General features: G+C 48.4%; 1 protein-coding gene and 1 non-coding gene across 2 annotated transcripts; both read right to left on the bottom strand.

The window, feature by feature from the left end:
- On the bottom strand, positions 1-22,984 carry LOC119456852 (solute carrier organic anion transporter family member 4A1). Its single transcript, XM_037718671.2, has 6 exons — positions 22,114-22,984; positions 17,609-17,764; positions 17,424-17,513; positions 10,094-10,277; positions 8,700-8,853; positions 1-577 (listed from the first exon to the last, which is right to left on the bottom strand). Exons 1-6 carry the CDS (start codon positions 22,982-22,984, stop codon positions 104-106), a joined length of 1,929 nt encoding a protein of 642 aa, XP_037574599.1. The 3' UTR covers positions 1-103.
- Positions 10,939-11,076, bottom strand: LOC125946469 (U4 spliceosomal RNA). The gene has a single exon (XR_007467611.1). It is a non-coding gene; the product is annotated as a U4 spliceosomal RNA (small nuclear RNA).
- Positions 22,985-25,359: the final 2,375 nt, after the last annotated feature.

The following is a 25,359-nucleotide window of genomic DNA, read 5'->3' as shown; positions in this document are numbered from 1 at the left end:
ACCAATGGAGTCTCCATCACCCATTCGCCGAAAGTACCGCTGTGCACGGCGGCTCTATTGCATGCAATTCCGTGCCGACAGTGTCGGCACTCAGCGCCGTGGTTTAGCGGAGGTTGAAGTTGCTGGCCGGGTGGTACGTGACCCAGGCGCTGAAAAAGAGCAGCACCGACAGCGTCTTGACGAATATGAGCACGCCGAACAGGTTGTAGCTCATGCTGCTGTTCTCGTAAATGGTGCACGCGCCACGCTGCTCGCCGCACAGCGTCTGCCACGTCAGGCAGCTGCGGTCGATGATCATGCCGAACAGGATGGGCGCCATGATGGTGCCGAAGAGCCGCACCGAGACCCACTGCAAGCCGAGGGCGAGTGGCTTGGCCGTGTCTCCGACTACCCGGATGCTGGCGCTCAGACCGGGCGCGCTGTTCAGAAAGGTGCCGAACAACACCAGGAACAGGCCGACCGAGAAAACCGCCAGGTAGTCGCACGAGGTCTGGCAGCGCGTCAGTTCGGCCTGTACTGGTACTGACACCCCGGCGCGCTGCTCCTTCGCCTTGATGCATTCGCAATCCGAGTAGAGCTGCACGCAGACAATCCCCGGTGCTCCAGATTTGGTATTCGAGAAAGAGATGCTCAGACTCGACGAACGGTGACGGCATTGAATGGACGCTAAAGCGAAACACTGACTTTCTTTAGACTTGATAAAGTGGTCACTCAAAACTTAATGTTTGTTAATTTGCCGGTTATACAGGTAGATTATTCAAAAATAAGCTAAAGGCAAAATTTCACATTTTTGTTTTAAATTTCGCGCCGTAACCCCCGCTTGAGTAAGTCGTTTTGACGTCAGGGGCCTAAAAATATTTTCTTCCCGCGTAAGGAAGAAAAGAGAATATCTTTAAGGCCCCTGACGTCACGACGAACTCATTCGCGACATACAGAACAGATACATAGGAAGCATTACGCGAGAACCACAGAATGCGTACAGGGCCAGGGAAAACCCCGCATTGGACGAGGATATCACGGAGGCCGAGGTGAGGTCGAAATACTCAGGCTACGCACAAAGTCGGCACCAGGGCCCAGATGGCGTCATGAACAAGATTCTCCTGAAACCTAAGTGACGAATCCATCGCGGCAATAACAAAGTACATGAACGCGTGCTGGGAGCGGGGTGCAAGTACCGCGGCAGTGGAAAACTGTGCACGTGGTGATGATACCCAAAGCCAACAAGAAATTACTGCATTGAGACCCTCAGGTCCATCTGCCTGACCTCGTGCGTGGGGAAGCTGATGGAGCACGTCGTTCTCACTAGATTAAGCAACTACGCCTGTATCCGCTCGTATCCGCTCACGATGATCGGGTTGAGGCCTAAACTGTCCACGCAGAAGTCCCGCTCCAAATTAAACATCAAATCCTCGACGCGCGGGGCAGCGGAACGGGACTGTAAGCCATCTTAGGGGTGGACCTCACCAAGGCCTTCGATAATATTATGCACAAAGCGGTCCTAGGGAACCTCCAGGACCTGGGGGTAGGTCGCAAGGCCTACACCTACGTCCGGGACTTGCTCTCGAACCGCACAGCTCAAATCATGATAGGAGAAATCAAGTCTGATGACCTAGAACTGGGCAGTAGGGGAAAGCGGCAGGGCTCCGTTTTGGCCCCCTTTCTCTTCAACGTGACCATGATCGGCCTGCCTGAAAATCCTCAGCAAGATCCGCGGCCTCAACCACAGCCTGTACGCCGACGACATAACGTTGTGGGTGGCAGGCGGCAGCGAAGGCCAAATCGAGAAAAACCCCCAGCGTTCAGGCCACGGAGGCCGTCGAACGCTACGAGGAAGAGAAGGGGCTCAGTTGCTCCTCGCAAAAGTCCGAACTCCTGCTGGTTTACCTATACGACCAGGAAACAATACGGAGGAACACCGAACATTAACATCAAGGTGAACGGGGGTTCGATACCAATCGTAGACCATATCAAAGTCCTGGGACTCCGTTTGCATGTCGAAGGCAGAAACCTCGGTACCATCAATGCCCTAAAGAACAGCGCACAGCAAACACTAAGGCTAATCAAACGGATTGCCAATAGACACTACAGCATGACGAAGGTCAGCCTAATTCGTTTAGTGCAGGCCTTCATCATCAGCCGCGTCGTCTATGTGGCACCGTACCTAACATTTGGAGTGGCAGAAAAAAAAAATAGAATGCATCATCAGACGAGCTTTCAAACAGGCAATTGGCATCCCAGTCACAACATCCAATGACAAACTCTTAGAGTTGGGGCTACACAACACGCTTGACGAACTAATCGAGGCGCACACTACCGCCCAATACGAAAGAGTCACACAAACCCCAAAGGGGCGACATGGAAACTCAAAATTCGATATGAAGCGCAACACGACACGAAACTAAGCATCCCACTAGAGAGGAGGAAGGAATTTAAAATTCCTCCACTGCCCAAGAACATGCACCCGGAGCACCACAAGGAGCGACGAGCAGCAAGGGCGTGCCACATTGAGCTCAAATACCATGACGTAGAGGGCGCAGCCTACGTAGACGCCGCGGAATACAGAGAACGCAAAGGGATGTCCGTAGTATAGCGGTAAACGTGGACGGAGAACCCCTCGCGAGCGGCACCGTGAGAACGGATAACCCTGAAGTTGCGGAGGAAGCCGCCATAGCATTAGCGGTGGCATCCAATAAAGCCGGAATTATCATAAGCGACTGCGGTAGTACTGGAAAGATGTGCCGCGCCACCACGCCACCGCCCCGCTATCCCCGCCGCCACAGGTGGCACGACGCCATGCTGCACCGTCGTGCTAGCGCCGCGCACCTTTCCAGTACTAGCACAGATGGCGTACGCGAGTATAGGCCTAGCTACAACCAAGTTTAAACCTCGACCACCTCGACCTCAACGTAGCCAAGTTCAACCTAGCTACAACCAAGAGACGCAATCAATCGGCCAGCTTCGCTGTGTCTTGAGCTTTGCGCGGCCTATAGTGCAAGCTTTCGCCTTTTAGGGGCGAAGCACCTTAAGGCCGAGCCTTGTCCCTCGTAGTCCGTAGCTCTGGTTGGCATGGAGACCACTGTGTATGTCTGTATACGCATATATATATATATATATATATATATATATATATATATATATATATGTGTGTGTGTGTGTGTGTGTGTGTGTGTGTGTGTGTGTGTGTGTGTGTGTGTGTGTGTGTGTGTAGTATATGTACGCCAAGCTCCGGCTTCCGGTTCCGCTTCCACTTCCGGTTCCGCTTCCGGCTTCCGGAGAACGCTTCCGGTGTTTTGCCCGAATGATCCCCCGGTGCTTCGCCCACTCATCATCATTCACCTCGCGGATATGCGGTGTTTTTTTTTTTATTGTTTGGCTTATCAAGCTGTCTGGAAGAGTAAGAGTGGCATTTTTGTATTTTTATCTGGGTAACTTCATATTACACGTCAGATAATTTTTCTATTTATTGTTTCTTTAGGGATTTGCCATATTCACTCAAACAATCCGGCAATGTGTTCGGGATATCAATTTTTTTCTTGCGACTAAAAATAGAAGCGACGACACAAGCGCCTACTGTTCTGTGGGTTTAAGTTTTCTTGGTGCTGTCTTGATTATTTACAAGCATTTTTTTTTCTGTGGTATAAAACCTTTATGTGTGAGTTAAGAGCTCGTGTCATGACTCCTGTCTTCAGTCTGAACCTTTCGCGACGCTATTTATTATCATTATGGAGTCGCGCCAGCCCACTCGGTTTACAAGAATGAAGCTGAAAACCCGAAAATGTCATCATTATTCATTCTACAATGTCACTTTCCGGCTTAAATGTGCAATACAGGTCGAAATATAATGACTGGAGAAAAAAAATTCTTAGCAACTTTTTTCAAATATTTACTCTGTGGCACGAAGCAGGCACACATGTACTTCCCTACGATTACTTAGAGGTGAAACACGTGTAATGCTACTTTTTACGCGAAGCTTTCTTTCGCCACATTCTTTCAGTTTGGCGTTACGGGTGCCACGACTGCTGCTGTCTGCTGTTAGGTGGGTCGGTATCTCGGCGTACATATTTGTGGGTATACTAGGTGTTCGAAATTAAGATTTACGGAATTTTTAAAGATCGCCTGTAGCAGGTAGCATAATTCTTATAGTTGAGCTGCGTTATTCGAAGAGGCCGACATTGGTAGCACGATAAATCGAAACACATATTCAACTAATTAACAAAAGGTCACTAATGAACTTCTTAGTTACTTATTTTATAACACATATTGCAACTTACGAATTGTATCCGGTGAGTTTGCAAGACGCATCGACTTGAAATTAATTTCCAGAATGACACTAGTTTCGAGATATTACTTCCCGATGTGTGGGACGAAATACATAGGCGCTTCAATTACTTTTCTTCTTCAATGTATAAAACAGCATTTTGGTTAAAAAATTAAGTCGAACAACAGTGCATTTTTACGGCAAATTTGATGGCGCATATCTCCAAACTAGTGTCATTCTGGAAATTCGATCCAAGTGGATACGGCTGACAAGCTCACCGGCTACAATTAATAAATTGTAATATGTGTCGTAAAGTAAATAACTAGGAAGTTAATTAGTGAATATTTGTTAATTAGTTGAATATGTGTTTCGATTTCTCGTGCTACTAATGTCCGCCTCTTCGAATAACCCCGCTCAGCGATAAGAATTATGCTACCTGCCACAGGCGATCTTTAAAAATTCCGTAAAGCTTAATTTTATTGCGACAGCAATAAAATGGACACCCCAAAGCGTATTTCTGCCGTCACCGTCGCCGTGATGTTCCGTATGACGTCAACGCCGATGAAATCGTCACCGCGCTCCGGACGCTGTATGTGCGAGTGAAAGGGCACGAGGGACGCGCTCTTTCACGGGGAGCGAACGCACGTCGGAGGTGGTGGTGGTTAAAACATTTATTAATTCTTGAGCCTTATGTTTACAGCCTATTGATGGGTTGGCTCGATATCGCGTAGGGTGGCCGGGAGCTTATAGAAAACGCGCGTTCTGCGCGGTGCTCCCTGAAGGCCTGCAGAATTAAGTGTCTCTTTCCTCCGTTACAATCACCATATATAGAGAGCAAACGCGACTTCTTCCATCGCGCGAAAGGCCATGGGGGGACGGCAGGGAGGGTAGGCGAGGTTTAGTTGCGGCACCAAATGCGTATTTATATAAAAACGTTGCGATGGGAGAAGGTGGGTAAGATTCCCGACACTGCTCGACGCGTGTCCCATTCTGATCTCGTCGAAAACCTCCGAGCCGCCCGCAGAGGCACCGGCAACAGTCACCAACGGCGCGCGCGTTCGGTGCGAACGCGGGCAAAAGGCCGTCGGCGTCGACAACAGTTCTGCGCGTTGCGGGTGCTGCTGCATGTCCAAGTTTATACAGCTGATAAAACTACTATCCTTACTCCGTATATCTCTCTACTAATTTGCTATCGCAAGTGATGCTTCGCCTTTTGCGTGAAACTGCGACAATTTTTTAACACCCTGTATGTAGGATATACATATGCAAGTAATACGAGCCAACGGAGCTTATAAGACCTGTATGCCAGCCGACAAATTGGTATCAGTAAGCGCGCTTCTTTTCTGCGTGAAATTCCTTCATAAAATCTGTACATATTATGTCGGCTCATAGGTATTTCTAAAGCACACTGACGTCTATATGGCGCTGGGTATTATGTTCAACGGATCCTTCAATTTACTTGATTACCATTGGTTTAGCCATTCGGTATATGCCACTGGGGGTGTGCCTGCGTTCTTGGCCAGTCCCCCCGAACGGGTATATGCTAGAGCGATGGACGAATCCTTAAATTTAGCCAGCTATGTATCCTGCTTCTCTGTAATGGCAGCTGTCGTCACCTTCTCTCGCCAGGCATCAGGCATCGCCTGCGTCCTCATGACGTTCACTGTGTCAATGTCTCACACGGCACATCCGCCTGAGTTGGCGATTGAATTCCCGCATATCTCGTGAGCGGTGCCGTGCATAAACATTAAAAAAAATTGCATGAGATTATTGCTGATATCTTTGTGGTTGATAAACATGAGCATTGATGTGGTTTCACGTTGCATTGAACGTAAGTAAGCACAATTGTACAGCCCTACCGTTAGTCGTACAGTACTTTATACACAGCGTTGACCAAAGTGTCCTTTCACATAAATTTAAGCATGTACGTTGGATTTGCAGGCTTTTTCTTTTTGGAATTTCGGACGCATAGGTAAACGGGGATTTAAAAAATATCACAGTTTTGCCCGAAAGGTGAAGCATCGATTGCGATAGCATATTAGTGGACAGCTATACAAAGTAAGCATAGTAGCTTTATCGTTCGTGTAAACTTGTTAACACAGGCACACTAACTAAAATTAACAAGCATGTTGTCACGCGCGCAGAAGCACGCATGAACCCATCTCACTCGATGACTGCGGAAACTTGCTGTGAAAACACTGGAGTGAATCAGCGCAACAGCAGGAGCAGAGAGTTGTGCTTCCCGCTTCCTGCCCTTGTGTGCGCGAGCCGCCATTGCTGGCTCACTGTTGCATGCTTTCACTCCCACATACAGCGTTCTGCACACGGCGACGATTTTATCGTCCGTGTACTTTATGCGGAACCTCACGGCGACGGCGGCAACGGCAGAAATTCGCCTAGTGTGTCCATGTAATTGCTATCCCAATAAAAACAAAAATTGAGGGTACAAGCGCTGTCTATCATTTAGGCATTTTTTACACCCAGCGAAAAATTCAGGCGTTTCAAAAACACATGAATGACAATAACAAAAAAAATAAACCAAGTAATTGCAAGTAATAAGCACACCAACAACATTGCACAATAGCTTTGAAGTACAACTCGGTAATCAGTGCACCCTTTTCCAAAGGCAGTCTTGATTATCCCTTTTCTAGGTCCTGCCCAAAAGCAAACTATATTGCTTTGCGAGTGTCTGAACGCAAACTGACACATGCGCTTTCAGGTTTAGCGGCCTCATTAAGGTCGTTACTGCGCTGATTGCTGAGCTTCGTTAGTAGAGCAGTGCTTGTTAGCAATGGTTTGCCACCCGAGTCGCGGCAGTCGCACGATCGAAAGGAGTGGTGCAATTCTTTCAGACAGTTATATTCGCGTAGACGAAGATATAATTAGCATCTGGTCATTCTTTTGTGCCGTCTACCACATGAGAATGAGATTTCGTAGGCTGCTCTACAAATACACTCATTGGATCGCGTCACATGTTACAGCCAGTACGTGCTTATGCTGCGGCATGCTGTGCCTTGTGTGCTCCTTGGAATATTTTAGCACAGTCTGCTTAGCTTGCATGTCGCTAAAATTTCACTGCGTCAGCGAGAGATAATGCACTGAAACGTGTCCTGTTTGACATGTCATCCCATTATCGTGAGATTTCAAGCCAAGAACACGCACTTCACGTGAGAGCAGATTTGCTCTCGCGGTATCTGCCGGATGTCGGCGTCTCGTGGTACTCGATGTAGACCTTTTACATCATTATTCTCATGTTTGCAGCAAACAAAAGCGCAAGTGCATCGTAATTTTTGTATTCCTGTTTTCTGCTTAGTATACGGCAGTAAATCCATTGGCAATCACCGTCTAGTCTGCGTGGGCTGAGCAATATGAATGCGATCGAACTTGCTTACTTTAGTATCCGATTCCATATTAATGCGTTTAGCATTAGGACGGGAACAAACATTGCTTCGACGGGACGAAGTGAGGACGGCAGACCTGGCGCTGAATTAACAACCACTGGTATATATTGCATTCCCCGCAATAAACCAGTTGCTGTTAGTTCAGCGCCTAGGCCGTCGTCCTCCCTTCGTGACCAAGCGCTGTTTGTTCCCGTCCTAATGACGTACCAACCAGCCCAGTCCCGCACACTCCTTCGTTTAGCAATATTTGGGAAATCACCACGATTTCTTCTGACTGTCTAACAGTTTTCGTAAGCCCATCTCGAGGGTAGTGCACTGCAACATAGCAGTAAAAGCCACATGGTGGTACGATATCACCGCGCCATGCGCATGGTACCGTACCACCACCGGTACTGGCATCCAAGGCAAGCTAGCGTATAGAGACGCTGTCGTTTACACGTTGCGCATCTGGTCGAACAAGCCGGCGCTGTGGTTTGAGATGCTGCGCCTCTGACTGTAAGCGTCTGTGATGAGAAGCAGTCGCAGAAGCTCCACGGGTTGTGGAACTGGTCCCTGAGTGAAATGGAGGCTATAGTATAGTACCGGATGGCTCCCGAGTACAGTTAAGGCATGGTGGTAAGATGAGTGCCGCCCATAACATATAGTGCAACATAGTGCCACAGATAACCTCCTGCCAAAGCATGCCAAACGTATTCTTGGATAACAACCGGGATGTCTTCTTCATAATTTTTTCTTCTGTTTTAATGTGACTGACGGAAAGCAGCTCCATGTCACAAAAAACCTGCATACTACCTACCCCTTCTATGGCGGCTGAAGCACTGCATCGTTTTTCTGCCATCCCTTCAAAATATTCTATGACGCCAGGTGCGGAAAATCCACACCAGTGCCTAACTCAAACAAGGTCCTTGTGCAGTATGCCCCATATTGTTTTGCGCACGTTGAAGTGCGAAGTTGGGCGTGGGTATCTGACCAATACGTCGACAAGACAAGTGTTTCATGTGGCCTTTTTTTGTATTTGGTGTGCGTTGTCGAACACTCACCACTGTTCCTTCCACGAGCATCTCCTGCCGGCAGCCAGCGAAGCACGGCGAGAAGTAGGTGACATTGTCCACGCCGCAGATTGGACTGTACAGCAGTTCGGTGCACTTGCATTGCGCGTTGCACGTTGCGTTTGGGCTGAAGTGGTATCCCTTGCTGAAAACAGACACGAGTTCTCTAGCGCTTGGCTCGCCATAAGTATCACTGAGCAAAGCTACCCCTACTGAAACGTTGCGCAAGCAATTGTACAACTAGGTAACTCCAATGTGAAGTATCATTTTCTTTACTGGGTGCTTGAAAGTTCCATATTTTTCCTGCCACCTTAACTATCTTCAACAGCTGGCTGTCATAGGTGGTTTAATTATTCCTGCCAGTAGCGTGTTTTGGTACCTCTGATTTCATTCCTACTCGGATATATATATTTTTTAATCACTGATGCAAAAAAATATCGACAAGTACGCCTTTTTTTTTCTTTTAGCAATGACGACTCTACTTCTGATAATTCTTTTCGCTCACCTGATTACTGTATTAACGCGATAGCGTTAAACGACCCCTGTCACCGAAAATCCGGCGTCGGTGTCAGTGTTGGCGTGGATGTCGGCGCCCGTGGCGGAGAAAATAATACCGAATTACCCCGACCGCGCAAGCCCTCCGCGTGATGTACAAGATGTTAGTGGACAAAATTGAGTTTCTTGGAGCGAAATCCGTCATAAAAATGGTAAATTACGACTTAACCACAACCTACAGACAAGGTGGCGTCGGACTGTTCTTTGAATGTGCGAGAAAACATAATTCTGTTACGAGGAAACTTAAACACAAACCCCTTTTGCCAGCATTTCTACCACACCAACAGCGGCGCGCTTGGGTAGGCTACTTGCAAAAATCTTATTCAGATGGCACTCGCATCCTCGGCAGGTCAAATTGGGACTTGGCCTGCCTAATGCGTTTTCGACACGCGCCCACGTCGGGGCAATAGCAAACAACAATTTACAAAATAGAAAAAAGGTCCCAGGGCCTTCACATTTTAACATAAAACGACTTATGTTGCCCATAAAAAAACGTCTTCTCAGCAATGCATTTCTGTTTAAAAGTGAAGCCGACTGTAAGGGGATCAGTGTAAGCTTGGTCTTTGTAAGCTGGCTTTCCCACGCTCAGTGTAGCAGTGAAGCCTACTGAAAGAAAAATGCGATGTGAACGGGTCCCATTAACGCTATCGCGTTCCACAAGCCGAAGCTTAAGCGTCCTCCAATTTTTCCTTGGTCGGTTAAATGGCCAAATTGAGCCCATGTGTTACTTATTCTTACAGCGTAAAGCACGGCGATAAAATTTGCGCGCATGTTTCAGGCTGTGCAGGCGCTTCGCCACGTGTGGAGGCGTACTTACGCACTCTACTCACGTGAAGGTCACTCCGGCAAAGGGGGCATTCGGGCAGTGGAACAGTACGAAACCCATCACGCACCAGGTGAACATGCTCGCCATGACGCTCATGCGGATGATGTTGGCGCACACTAGGTCCAGCTTGTCGATGATGTAGCCGCCCAGGAGGGTGCCTCCACACGCGCTCGGTATGGCGATCAGTCCTGCGTGACCACCGAACTACGGCATGATGCGGGCGCTTCATTATTGTGATGCTAATTATGAAAGGTTATGGCAATATTTATTGTTGCGATGCAATTACGTGAACACTTAGCGAACTTTCGCCGTCGGCGTGAGGTTCCGCATAAAGTTCCAAGTGTGATAAGATCCTATCGCACCCCGCGCGCTGTATGCCGCGGGTGTGAGAGGAAGCGTGCGAGATTGAGCCGAGAAGGATGGTAACTTGATGCGCGCCCAATGTTGTAGGTCACGTGATAAAGGGCACGCAAGGCGGCGGTGCGGGAAGGAGAGCGTGTGAGCTTGCGTCTTTGCCTGGTAGGCCCACCATGGCTGCGCGCGGCTGTCCGCGCGGTTGAGCGCGTACTCCACCCGCGCCCTATCTCAGAGGTAATCTCCGGTGGGTGCAGAAGTTGGCGAGCCGAGATGGCTGGTTGGGTTGCATGTGCGCTCTCTTTCCGCGCGTCTAGTGCTGGAAGTCGCGTAAGCGGAAGTTTTGGGGACGCGTTGAAGCGAGAGTCAGCATAAGTGCTCTCTCCCCTCTGTTTGCACTCATCACGCCAGCGTTTTTACAGCGAATATTTACTGCAATTTATACGACGAATAAAACTACAAACTAATTATTCTGTGCTTTATTAGGGTAAAAACGTCGTTGCCAACGAATGAAAAACACAATTGAGGGCGGCAGAGGATTACGCTGTGTGATAAGGTTATGACATTTCAACTAGCAATAGTCACCCCTCAGTGATCACTTCATTCGGTACGACACCGCCGCTGCGCAACTTTGCGATGGGTGCCAAATGCGAAAACGCCTGTGTGCTTGGATTTTGGTGCACGTTAAAGAACCCCAGGTGATCCAAATTATTCCGGAGTTCCCCCACTACGGTGTGCCTCATAATCAGATCGTGGTTCTGGCACGCAAAACCCCATAATTTAATTTTTAAGTTATGACATTTATACGCATATACAATATTGAAAATTTGAAGGCGCACGTTGGGGAATCAGCTAGCGAAAGAAAGGGGTAATTGGAGATCACAAGGAGAGATCGCAGGGAGATGTCCACTGCCTTGGTCCTGCAGTGGACATAAATATAGGCTGGTGTTGATGATGATGATGATGATGACAATATTGAACATGTCGCAAGAAAGGGGAAGTCGAGCATCGCTGGGACAGGCCTTCGTCTTTGAGTGAATATGAAATGATTAGAAGATCGGACTGTTGTACGGCGAGATCAAGGTTCAATCCCAAAATCGGCCGCGTAATTCTTTTCTTTTCTGCGTAATGGCTGTTGCACATGCTGCGACTGGAGCGAAAAAAAAATGGGTGCGATCGCTCGCGTCGCAATGCGATTTTTGACGGCTCAATTCACATGATCGCGATTTCAACAATGCGACTGATGCGACTTCCAGGGTTGCTTGCTGCCAAATTCTGTGGCATAACTCGTCTAATTTTTCAAATGTAATGGAAACACCTGTGCGTTCCAAAATTATTGACCAGCCTTTAATAGGAGAAAATAATACGCCTGTGTTGTGTTTTAAAAACGCTTCAAAGTTTAATTTGTTTTGGAGTGCGCAACAGCGGTTTATGAAGTTCAATACGAGGAGACATGGCGGACGTAAACACCTGTTCGTGAGCTGGTCGTTCAGCGCTGTGTGATGTCTCGTGTATCCTTTATGCCCCTGTCGTTCATCCTGTGATACAACAAACTACAAGAGGACCTATCAACAAGCTCGTATAGCTGTGGTCATCACATATGGATTATTCGGAGTTCGGCTGCAGCGAAGTCGTCATGTCAACGCAGAGACCCTCGCGCCACCCGTGCATAACGTCAACTTCTGAAAAAAGGATGTGTGTATAGTTGGCGCTGAGCCGTGCTCCCTCAAGGGCTGCAGAAGATAGCGTCAACCTTTCCCTTTCCTCACGAACCACTTACTACTATTGGCTCGTGATTGTCCATCAGCGGTTCCTGTTCCTAGCAATATTCTTGCACCAAACTTGGCAGCAAGCACCAACCCAAAAGCTCGCGGCTCCCTTCAGGGGCAGACGTAAATGATCTGTGCGTAATTACTGAACGTGCAATGGAATTTGTGTTGTGAACTTTAATCTGAGCGCCAGGCTGGTTCGTCCGTCGCGGCGCGTGTGCTGTAATTATTCACACAAGTGCTCTCTGAATATTTCGAAAGGCGTAAAAGCCGACACCACATTTTTTTAAGGAGCTGCAGTCACTTGAGTACGTAATAGCATATCATTCTGACAGACATGGGTGTCGTCTACTTTCTCATCCTGTTTCTCGCGTTGTTAGTGTGCTGGGAATCTGTATCGAGAAGTTTAAGCTAATATGCTGCAGTACGTAGCGCAGCCGCGTAGCCCCACGGCTTGTTACGTTTGTTAGGAGTACGTTTGCTTGTTTAATAACAATCTTCGAATACTAAAATTTTATATTCATAGAGGCAAGTGTAAAGTAAGAAGCTATCGAAACTATCCGCTAATAGCATGCGTGTGCTTCTACCTGCTTCAGCACATTATCTTAAAAGTGTGGCTTAAAACCCCAGATAACCAAAATCATATGCAACTGGAGCAGGTGCTATGCTTCCTTTCCTGGAAATGAAAGCCAGCATCCCAGTGTGCTAAGCTAGTCATGTACTTAACCTATATTAGACCAATGTTAGAGCATGCTAATTGGAGCCATTTCAAACTAGATTTTACAAAAATAAGAAAGTGCAAAGGAAAGCGTCAAGGTACAATCTAATCTGGAATTCCCGAACCGATTGTATTCGCAACACTTTATGCCTCCCTGAATTGCCTGCATTAACCCAATGCTGAAAACAGGGGAAGCTCATTCCCTTGCTGTTGAAAAGCTGCTCGAATGTCAATAACAGACTACATATGTTCTGAGGGAAAGTGAGGGGCACTGACAATATCTCTAATCTTTTGTATGAGCTTTCACCTTGAACGCCTTGGCGGCGTGCGGTCGCGCGGGCCGTATCTTGAAAGCGATGTGCGTTGGGGCAGAGTATAGCAGTGTAGGTGCGTCGGCGGCTCGAAGCTTTGTGCGTGCTGTGTGTTCTCGGTGCTCAGTTTGCATTCAAGTGATAGACAACTGCACGAAGGTCACTTCGCTCGCTTCTCCAGCGGCGCTTCCACACGCCGCCAGCGTTTGACAGCACGCGTCCGCGCTCATCGAGTGTGATGTGTCACAGCGTGTACCAGCGCGTCGGCAACATCAACTGGAAAAGGAGAGAGTGCCGACTTGGCGGGCTAGGCCAGCTGCAGCAAGCGGCAGGATCAGGTTTGAATGAAGGGAGGGGGAAAGGTCACGCCCGCGGCGGCAAGATCGCCGTGCTCCCTCAAGGGCTGCAGAAGATAGCGCCAACCCTTTCCTTTCCAAATGAACCACTTAGTAGTCGAGGGATGCAGGCCCGCCTCGCACACGCACGCACGCACACGTGCGCTCACTTCGCGTTCCGTCGCGGCGGACAAGGTGCTTCCGGTTGCCACTCGCGCAAAACTGACAATATTTGGGGCGAAATCTCTATAGCTGTCGGAGGGGGAAATTCGTTATGTCGAGGGGGTCTCCTGCTGCCACTTCGTTACGTAGAGGTCTCAAATACATGTGCTTCTATGGAGTAATGGCGGGGAATAGAAAAGCTTCGTTATATCCAGGCATTCGTTATTGGAGGTTCGTTATAAGCAGGTTTAACTGTATAAACGTTGTGCTGAGTGACCGATGCCATTTCCCAAAACAAACCGCGAAATAACTCTCGGCGCAATTTCGACCGAAAATCGCAGCGATCGCTGCGACGTTGTGACGCTGCGACCAACCGGTTGGTCTTGGTCGCAGCCGAAATTCGCGTAATCGGCCTTGCGACTGCAATTTTCGTCGCATGCGATGGAAATCGAACTTCCGGTGTGATGAAAATCGCATCAAGTGAAACGGCCTTAACAGCTATTCGCTAAGACTACCGCTGCAGCAGCCACAATCACCAAAAGCCGCGCGGGTTCGCATCGAGAGCTTCCCTTTAGAACTAATGTGCAATACCTGCATCCCATCATGCCAAGATGTACATGCGGGTAATCATTTACCCTGTGCTCTGTGAACTTCATTCTTACTTATGCAAGCAGACCTACAGGATGATCGCGTTGGTCGCACTTCAAACGAAAACACGGCATCGGTTCAATATAGGTAACCCACATGGATCGACAGTGCTATACCCATCCATTTCTGTTTGGGTCAAGTAAAGTGTTTTCCACCTTGTTAATTTATTATTAAATGCGAAGCATTTCTTGGCGAACATTTTCCACTTCGACAGTATCTATCTATCTATCTATCTATCTATCTATCTATCTATCTATCTATCCTATCTATCTATCTAGCCGCCTACGTCTTCGTGCTCTCAGGGCCGTTTCGTTAACTTGTTATGTACCAAAATTGCATACTATGAGAAGTGTATATGACGAACATAAATGATATATCATGACATGAATGTCATGACATGGTTGTCATGTAGGTCATAAAACAGCCGCCAACGTCTTTGTGCTCTCACCGCCCTTTCGTTACCTTGGTAAGCACGAAAATTGGCACAGTATGACAACAGTGTATGACGAACATAACTGATAAGTCATGACATGCGTGTCATGTATGTCATGACAATGACCCCGCGAAAGAAGCTGAACACTCAAAAACCGTTGAAAGGGGTTCAGACGTGGGCACCAAGTGAAGGAAACGTTAAACGATTATGGTGGATGTCAAAGTCATGAGCACGACTCACCACAAGTGACAATGAGTCAGAGAAAAAATTATAACACAAAAAAGAATAGAATCGGTTCGGACGTGGGCACTAAGTGAAGGAAACACTATATGATCAAGGTAGAAGTCATAGTCATGAGCATGACTCAGCGAAAAAAGATTATCGCTAAAAAAACCAATGGAAGGGGTTCGGGTGTGCTACTAAGTGAAGGAAAAGGCTGAAGGTTGATGGTCGAAGTCATAGCCATGAGCATGACTAAGGCTTTCGCCTTAAGGTCTCTTCAGGCGTAGCGAAAGAAACTCCTGAGGACTCATGGCATGAATGTCATGACATGCGTGTCATGTAGGCCACGAAACAGCCGCCTACGTCTTGGTGCTCTCATGGTCGTTTCGTTAACTTGGTAGGCACACTGCTTCGCATAACATCGATTCCCATAGGGCGTGGGATCTGCCGGCTTTTTCTGGTAATCAATCATTTATTTTGCAATACAAGCAGCGTGAGCACTTTCTGTCACTTGTTCCTACTATAAGGAATCATTCCGCAAAGACGATCTCTGCACGGTTGACTGCATATCTTTTCTCTCGGGTGGAGTGATTTTTATGTAGCATCCGCGTGCATAAAGTACGTCTAAATTGCCTGTATGACGGCGACACCTACGTTAGGTGATTACAGTATCGCTAGGGCATGCAAGCGGTTGTGTGCTAACGAAACACAAATGCCCGAGGTTTAGTTTCCTCAACTTTACGTAAGAAAACAACATGGTGCACATGGAATTACAGCAGCAAGGTCGCAATTTCGACAGACAATTACATTTTTATTCCCCGCGGTAGGCCGGTGGCTATGGGGGTGCGCTGCTGGGCTCAATGCCGCGGCTTCGATTTTGGCCGCGGCGGCCACATTTCTATCGGACCAAATGCAAAACCGCTCAATTACTTAGACTTAAGTGCTCGCTAAAGGAACACAGGTGGTCAAAATTAATCCGCAGTCCTCGGCTACGGTGTGCCTCATAATTAGATCGTTGTTTTGGTCGTGCGACAGGAGAGGACAGTTAGAGACGGGGTAAGTCGCATCACGCGGCAAAGTAAATTTAAACTGAGGCATAAAAGTGAAAGGTCACCTTAAATGTAGTCATGAAACTCACTGGTCTTGGTTAAAGAAAACAAGGACCTGATGATGCAACGAAACTGTTCCGCTGTCGTATAGTAATCCACCTTGATGTGCTAAAGAATGCGGCACACGCTGCCGTCACATAGGTGTAAATGTGTAGGGCGACACACAACTGCCTTTAAATTGCGCCTCTTTCTTTTTTTTTCCGCTGATATTCCGCTGATTCCATATGGTCTTCCCACAAAGCTAGCATAGGTCCGTGAAGTACATTTCTGGGATTATGACTAAGGCATGCTCACCTCGAATAGAGGCTCGGAAAACTGTAATGAACGCAAAAACTAAACATGGGTGGCTACGCTTCTTTTGGTTGTCCATAGCGGAGCAATGCAGCAGCGATTGTGGGCAAAGTTATCTTTTTATGCACTCTACAGCGAGGGCCAAGGAGGCTTGTCGATGTCGTATAATAACTACGATGGCAGCCTTGTCTTATGCGCAACGGGACGGACAGACGGACGAACAAAGCAGGTTCATTTTCCAGGTCATAATTGTTATCACTGTAAAACATTCCGAAGACACGCTGCCAATTCCAGCACTTCAGAATAAAGAAAAGCACAATCTTTGAACTTTGTATACCACGTGCTAGACTCACGCACAGCTTAAGTTTTACATACGTCCACATGATTCCTTATGAGCAACGGGACGGACAGACGGACGAACAAAGCAGGTTCATTTTCCAAGTCATAATTGTTATCACTGTAAAACATTCCGAACACACGCTGCAAATTCCGGCACTTCAGACTAACGAAAAGCACAATCTTTTAACTTAGTATACCACGTGCTAGACTCACGCACAGCATAAGTTTTACATACGTCTACATGATTCCAATGTGCGGTTGCGAAGAAATTGTAGGAAGAACACCTTCTGTGAGAAAGCTGAACCTTCGCACGGCTAGCCGAAACGCTTTTCCCATTACAAAAGATCTAGTGACCATAGTCTTGTACATCAAAAGCGACGACGCCTAAAAAAGCACTGCTACAATTTCTAAACGCAACTGGCCTGAGCGACCGGCTGCGCCGCAGCACTCGAAATTTCAGTGTATCGGTGCCTCTTGTGACCACCAATTCGTGACTTTCTTATTATAATATTTTCCTCCCCTTTAAAGAGTTCTGTGTAGCCAACCATGTTCAGTACTGTCTAACCTCCCTGCCTATCATTTATTGTTTCCTATATTTCTATCTCTCTATGGCTTGCCTGCTTTCGGAAATGTTTATACATACCTAGAAGGGTGGCCGATGCGGATGACGTCAAGCCAAACTGGGACTCGAGGATCTTGGTGATGAAGGCCGATATCCCGGACGCCATCAAGGCTGAGAAAATGAGGGGGTCAGTGAGGTCAATGCATATGCCTCACGACTCAATATGCCAGCGCACATTCCCGCATGATGCCAGTGTCTCTACTCACTCTCAACGGTTCCAGCGAGGGTGAGGAGAATGTACGTGCGGTTCGTGAGCAGCACCAAGACCATGGGGATGAACTTGACTGGCTTCTCTACGCGCATTTTCGTCGCTGCGAACTCGTCCATTTCCGGCCTTTTCGAGGCGCGAATTTCTCGAGTCCCTGTGTTCAAAAGTATTGTATGCAAACGAAGAAAACTGAGAAACCTATGTACATTTTCGTCGCCTCCACGTAGTCGGCGCTTTGCCGTGTGTCAGTGCATGACTCACTAGAAGGACGCTGCAAAAGCTGCATGCCGCTGAGCATGGTCGTCCTACGTTCGTTTTGAACTCTAGAACACGGACTACTTTTCCTGATGCATTCATAAAACTGTGTACGAAAATATCCGTATAGTTTGCAGCTCGGATTCTGGAGCACCTTTGTCTACAACTTAACTCTGCCGTATAACTAGCCGTTAAACTCTCGAGTAGACTTGACTAATATGGCAATTTCTTTTATCTGGTAGACGACATGCGCCTGCACTGTGAACACATGGTGGACTTTCCACGCCACTCGTGTTCCCCTTAAAATCTGAAGAATTGACGCGGCAAAGTTAATTTAAAATTGTTCGACTTAAAATCCGAAGAATTGACGCGGCAACGTTAATTTAAATTAAGGCATAAAAGTGAAAGGTTATCTTAAATGTAGTCACGAAACTCACGGGTCTTGGTTAAAGAAAACAAGGGCCTGATGATGCAACGAAACTGTTCCGCTTTTCTGCGTTCCACTTGGAATTGGGGCCTTTCGTACTTCAATTACCCCTAAACGTACAGCCTGCCAAAGTAAAGGCCGGTCCACCATTGCAGGCAATGGCGAACTGGATGACACTTTCTTTATTATAGGGTGCACACTTTTCTTTCAAGTTCCCACGGAGCTGTACATGTTCTGATTCGTACTACCCTTAATATGTGCTTAAACGTTGGCCATTATAGCTCCCTAAATGTGTGATCTTCGTGTGAACAGTACATAAGAAAATCGCCGCTAGTTCGGCTGGGACCTATGGTACGATTCACACGGTACAAGACCAGCTCAGCTCCTGCACTGTACAAAAAAGAAGGTGGCAAGTACGTTCAATAATGGCAGGAGACTTGCATACAATAGATTTCCTTCTGGACGTAAGGACGCCTTGCCACCTCTATATCTTCGCCTCAAAGGGCACCTATTTCGCGACATTTGTAGTCGCTACATAATTTTGTTACATATCCCTCATGATAGCATTGTGTTAAATTCCCTATGTCTCATTTTACTCGGACCATACATCTTAGGCGAAATTGCAGTGAACAAAGAGGGGTCGCAATTAAGTGCTTATTTTTGGCCTAACTCTTGAATACATGAGCAATTTCCGAAGAAACGCCGCTGTTTTGCATCGACCCATATTCGGAATACTTTGGCAGGACCCGTTTCACGATGAATGTTGACGTTCATACGATTAGCATCGAAGCAATGTGGAGACGTACCGTATTGCCACCGCCGAAACGCGCAAAGCATGAGGCACGTATGCATCCAGACTCCTCTCTGAAGTTTCCACCTGGACACGCTACGCCAATTAGCGGCACCGCTACGAAACCCACGCGTGGCGCATGTTCGAATATATATCCACACAAGAGTCTCTGAACACATAAGACGAGAGTTCGATGCCTCCCTTCACCGGAGACTCCGCTTCACTGGAGACTCAAGATGACGTCCGAAAGGTTCATTTAAATTCGTCACGTACCCAGCGACACGTACCCACGGTTAAGCTAACTTGGGACTGACCCAAGTTGGTCCAATGGTGGCTTTCGGACACGGTTCCGTCAGGATAGCCGTACAATGCTCTACCTGCGAGACCATGGACTACCGAGTGGCCCATTTCGGCGGGAATACCGATAGGGACACAGGAACGAACGTAATAATTCCGGCTGCACGCGTCTAACGATGAACGTCGACGTCAATGTGATTATCATCGAAGCAAAGTAGCGACAAAACATAATGCCGCCACAGAGAACCGTTACGCATGAGGCCTGTATGCTGCCGGGTTCCTCTCTCATGCTTCCCCCAGAACACGCTGCAGCATCTAATGGCGCCACCGCAAACCGCCCGTGGCGCATGTGTAAATGCATAAGACAAGTATTCTCAGAGTATATGTGACGCCGCTTAGATTGACTCCCACATCGGATATGTATTTTTCTTTAATTGAAGAGTGGCAATTACCCAATGGCACATACAAAGTGTCCCTAGTTGACCTGAAAGAGGCTCATCAAGACGGGCAGTTACCCAGTGGCACATATAGAGTAACCGAAGTTAGCGAGAAATAGATAAATTGATAAGCGAGACGTACCCAGTGTGTTCCTTCAGCGCAGCAGCCAATGATGTACAGTGCTCAGTGATTAAATTCGACACTCGAAGCGCGTGACTTCCTTGCACTTGTGGCGCCACCGGTGGGCACTGCGGACGCCAAGCTGTGGCATTTCCATGCGTTAGCATTGTTAGGGTACTGCATGCACTTTCCGGGGGCCAACTATCTATGAATGTTTGTATGCTTTTTTCCGTCTACCTGGGTCACTGGGTAGTCGTTGTCGAATGGGCGGTGCATCGGGCTGCTGCGCTGAAGGAATACATTTCGAAATCAGCCTTCGGACCCACTTGGGGCCACTGAGTATGCGGCAATGCGTACATATATTCCCCACTTCAACGAACCTCTTGACGCCGACATGGGTCGCCGTAGATGCGAGACTGGTTAGGTACAGCTGGTCAAAGAAATTCTTTGACACCGACTTGGAGGACTGGCTATGAGCCACTAGGTCTGGGCTGGTTTTCAATGACCTTCTTTCATGCCATCTTGGGTTACGGATATGTACCTAGGTGTGTGTCGCTCTCCAATGAGCGTCTTTGACGCCAACTTGGTTAACTAGGTATGCGCCACGGGGAATGTGCCGCTCTACAATCACGAAAAAGATCCCTTAAATTTCGGGGATTCTGAGCGAATAGAACCCACGTCACAAGAGCTATACTCAAGGACAGCAACCCGACGCGTTATCAGGCGGCGCCACAAGTGCACTGGGTATGGGCCGCGTTTCAGTGACCGCGCTTCACGCCAACGCTTTAGTGAGCTACGCCGTGAATGCACTGCGTGTGTGCCGGTCTTCACTGAACCTCTCGCCGACTTGAGTCACTGCGCATGCGTCACTCGGCGTGCGGCAAGCGAGGCAACAATTCTCGGCGTTCGCGAGCACCGGCGCACCACGACTCTTGTCTCGGAGGCCACAGGTGGAGTTCTCGGCAGTGCCACTAGATGGCGCAGCGTGTCCAGAAAGAAGCGAAGAGCCCAGGCTTCACATGACGCGTTTTTCAGCTTTCGCCCGCACTGGCATGCCATCCATCTCGGAGGCCACGCTGAGGCTTCGCGGTAGCAGCGCTAGATGGCGCCCAGTGTTCTTAGGGAAGCGCGATAGAAGAGTCCCGCTGCAGCACACGTCTCATACGTAACTTGTTTCGACGGTGGCAATAAGTTGTGTCGCTATATTGACTTAATGCTAAATGCATTACTGTAGACAGTCACCGTGAGATAGGTTCCGCCATTTTTTTTCGTATCACATGAAAGCGAGTGTGTTTGTGAATAATTGTGGCATGCATTCAGCGCCTCAGGGATCACCCATAGCTCGCCGGTAACGCAAGAACGGCGGCCGCCATGACATCCGAGTATCGCATATTAATCGCTGAACGATGTACCTATAAGTACCTGAACTTACAGTGACCCAAGTTGGCAGAAAAATGGTTATATAGAAAATTAGCTCCCTGAAAGTGAGGGAAGTTCCCAAAGAATGCTAATCGTAATAACATTCCGGAAAAGTGGGTTACGTAACGTAAGAAAGCTACTTGCATAAAAAAATAGGAACGCTGCCCTTCAGCGACAATAGTACGTGTCACATAAAGAACGGACATATAATAATGTCATTGGTCTTCTTTGGGAACTTTACGCCTTTTCATGCGACTATCTTTCTATCTAAGCGTTTTTGTAGCCAACAATGGTTACTGGGTAGTCCATGGTCTAATGCAAGCGTGCTGAAGAAACAGGGCCTGAAACCAACCATCTGGCCATCTTTGGTCACCAGGTATGTGCCGCTATTCAATCAACGTATTTGAGGCCAGCTGGGGTCACTGGTTGTGTGCCGCGATGCTTGGTATGTGCTGCGCCTCAATCAACCTGTTTCATGCTAACTCGGCGGACTCTAATCAACGTCATATATACTCGGAGAAACTTGTCTGAACATATAATGACCTTTGCGTGGACTTCGCAGTGGCATCGCCAAGTGCGAGAGAGGAACCCAGCTGTATGCATGCCTCCTACATAACGCGTCTCTGCGATGGCAATACGGTGTGTCGCTGCATTCGTTTATTGCTAATCGCATTAACGCCGATATTCACCGTGAGATGGGTTCTGGCGGAATTTTTTTCGTTTGGCGAAAGCCTCGAATGAAAAGGTGCAGGCTCACCGGGCAGCTCCTTGGGGAAGGCGAAGATTGGGATGGCGATGAGCGTGGCCATGCAGGCGGCGATGAGGAAGCCTATCCACCATGCTCCCACCCAGACCTTACTGAAGCGGTTGATCCTAATCTCACTTGACTCCTTTTGGATGTCCGTGTAGAGCGAGAGAAAGTAGCCGCCCGAGATAAAACCCATGGCGGGGCCCATGATGGCCATGGCGAAGTAGATGCCCAGGTAGACGGGCGACGTCTTGGTGGGCACGCTGTCGTCGAGGTAGGCGACCCCCAGCGTGTAGAATGGCGAGGCACCGCAGCCATGCAAGAAGTTTCCCAGCATGAACAGGTAGCGGTAACTCGCGAGGCTGCCCTCTCCGCCTTCCGGACACAGGGCGTGTAATGCCAGCCGGTTAGGGCATGTGTCTCGCACCTCGACGCGCGAATTGTAGCTGGGAGCCAGGAAGTGTGGCAGCGAGAACAGCAGTGAGCCGCTGGCCATGACCAGCGTGCCGACGGCAATGATACGGGGCTTGTGGCTGGAACCACCGAAGTAGGCGACCGGGGTCGAGCAGAGGAGCGATCCGACGTTGTACATGCTGACGATGGTGCCTGCTTGGACGCTGCGCAGCTGGAATCGCTTCTCGAGCGTGGGCAGGCAAACGTTTACGTAGCCGTTCACCGTCAAGCCCTGGATGAACGAGGCTGAGCAGAAGGCCGCCAGCGCCAAGGGCGGTGTGCGCAGCGGCTGCAGGATGCGCGGTTTTAGGGGACCCCAACCACATGCTTCGTCTTCCGGCGCCGGCGAGGGTGGCGGTAAAGGCACCGGCAAAAGAGCCGGCATGGGTGCCGGCAAGGGCGCCGGCTCCTCTGCTGCTGCGGCCATGCTTCTCCAGCTGGATGAATAAAACGAGACCAATTCGACACGACCCAGGCTGCCTGCCGCGTTTGGCGGTTCGTCTTTCAGCCGCCACCTCACAAACAATCTACAAACTGTTCCACGTGATGCCAGAGACCCTAGACCACGTATGCACCGTTAAAGTAACCGCCCTGGCCATGCCGTGGCTACGGTGACCTACATTTTTCGTGAGAGTTTCATGCAACGACCTGATTTCTTCACTTACTGCTGAACACTATAGAAACTAAGAAGGCCGCAGTGATTGGAAATCTGCTTACCTGTGGGTATCTCTTTAAGCCGACCGAGCCAATGCGCACCCTAACCAGACGCCGGCTATATTCGGCCTGCCAGAGCTCCAATCAACCCGGCGTGGTTCTACGAAACATGGTTTCGCACCTACGTCCACTTTTGTAGTGACGATAATTGTGCACGGTATGACTATTCCACCACCACAGGCATGAAGGAAACTCTGTAGCTTTTTTCTTTTCTTCTTCTGATAGAGACACATGGCCCACAGGTGTTGATGCTGACTCCTTAGAACATGGGTACCTACCCACGATAGAAATGGCCATGCAGCGAAAAATTAAAGTCACGCTAGCAACGCAAACATTTTCTAAAATAAAGAACGAAATAAATATATTTTAAGTGGAATCGAAGAATAAATGCAAAGCAAGTCATTATTATCGTATCCTTAAAAAATTACAGCAGACGTTATCTGACGGTTACTCTCTATGGTAATGCGAACAGCAATCGACCAATGTAGCGACGGACTGTACTCCTGAAGTCAAATTTATTTAACACATGTAGTGTTAATTCTGAGATTCTTGTTGCTTCGAATATATGTCGGCATATTACGATAACGTTCCACATTGCTATGCCTCTCGCTTGCTAAAGTCGCCCAAGAGCACGGAGGCATGACGACGACTGTATGACCCCGACGCAGGGAGGATGAAGTGATGAAGGAGGAATGATATCGCTGGAACGACAAAGGCGTATAACGACGGCGACATGAAGACAATGCGATGTCGATTCTTAAATCGAATCTATGACGGACAACTGTATGGCGAACAGCAATGACATGGCAATGGCACGAGGACAATGGGATGACGACATGTGGACGATGAAAATGACGTGACGATGACTGTATTATGAAAGCTGTATTACTATACTAGGATGACGTGACGACGACGGCACGACGAGGGTCGGATGAAGCTATATAGACGATGATGGCACGACCGCGACTGCATTACGACGACGATCTGACAACGGTGGCATGATAGCGATCATCTCACGATGAGAGGGGCGGCGTAATCATGATTGAATGACGACACTACCATTAGAATACAATAACGATGAAAGACTGACATCAGTGGAACTAAGAAGACGGTATGACGACAATGGGATAACGTTATTGAAGTAATGACAATAATAAAACGACAGCGTGGAAGACGATGGCTTGGTGACAATGGCATGAGGACAGTCGGATCACAAAGCTGGAATTACCATGATGCAATGATCACAACATAACGATCTCGAAAACTTACCTAGCGGCTCAGGCTTTTAGACAGCATAGACAACTGTTTTGGAGTAAAAGGCGTGACTACGACAGCATGACGCGAGTCGGATCACGAGGCTGGAACGACGACGTTTGAACGACCACGACGACATCGCTATGGCGGTGTGACAACAAATCCATAAAGACTGCATGACGACTGCATGACGACTGCATGACGACTGTATGACGACGGTGGCGTGACCATGACGGCATGACGAGAGTTAGATCACGAAGCTGTATTGACCGCGATTGAACCACCGCAATATCATCACTATGGCGGTGTGACAACGAAATGCAGGACGACGATGACTTGACAACGACTGCATGACGAGTGCTGGTGATAAAGTTGGAATGACGGCGATGCAGCGACCATGACGGCATCACAACCACGAGTCCACACCAAGCTATAAGACAACTTTGACCGCTGGGTTGGTGTAGAAGGCGTGACGACCAGGGTGTGACAAGAGTAAGATCGTGACGCTGGAATGACAATGGAACGACCACGACGGCAGTATGACTAGGAGCACCTACCTAGTTGGCTTAAGCAAATAGACAAATTGGGTTACTGGGCCGGCGTGAGAGAATGGATGGATGGGATGGGATGGGCTCAAAACAGCTGAAGCAAAGAATGTCATTCGCATAAAAAAATGTTTCCCACCCAAATGGTGCGCTTAACGACGTGGCCACTATGATACTATACCCGACGACAACTTCCTGTGGCAGCGCAGTCCAAATATAGGTGGGCGGAACATCTGTATACATGTTATTACGCCAATAGGTCCAACATTTTGCTGGCAGTCTCGGCTTC

The sequence above is a fragment of the Dermacentor silvarum genome, chromosome 6 (assembly GCF_013339745.2).
Source record: "Dermacentor silvarum isolate Dsil-2018 chromosome 6, BIME_Dsil_1.4, whole genome shotgun sequence".
NCBI lineage: Eukaryota > Metazoa > Arthropoda > Arachnida > Ixodida > Ixodidae > Dermacentor > Dermacentor silvarum.
This window is presented reverse-complemented; position numbering and strand designations above follow the sequence as displayed.

Coding starts and splice junctions, on each gene's coding strand:
- LOC119456852 (XM_037718671.2), bottom strand. CDS start 22,984: ATGGCCGCAGCAGCAGAGGAGCCGGCGCCCTTGCCGGCACCCATGCCG. Junction 17,514..17,608: donor CCTCGCTGGAACCGTTGAGA/GTGAGTAGAGAC, acceptor TCATTTTCTCAG/CCTTGATGGCGTCCGGGATA. Junction 10,278..17,423: donor CGCATCGGCCACCCTTCTAG/GTATGTATAAAC, acceptor GTGGTCACGCAG/GACTGATCGCCATACCGAGC.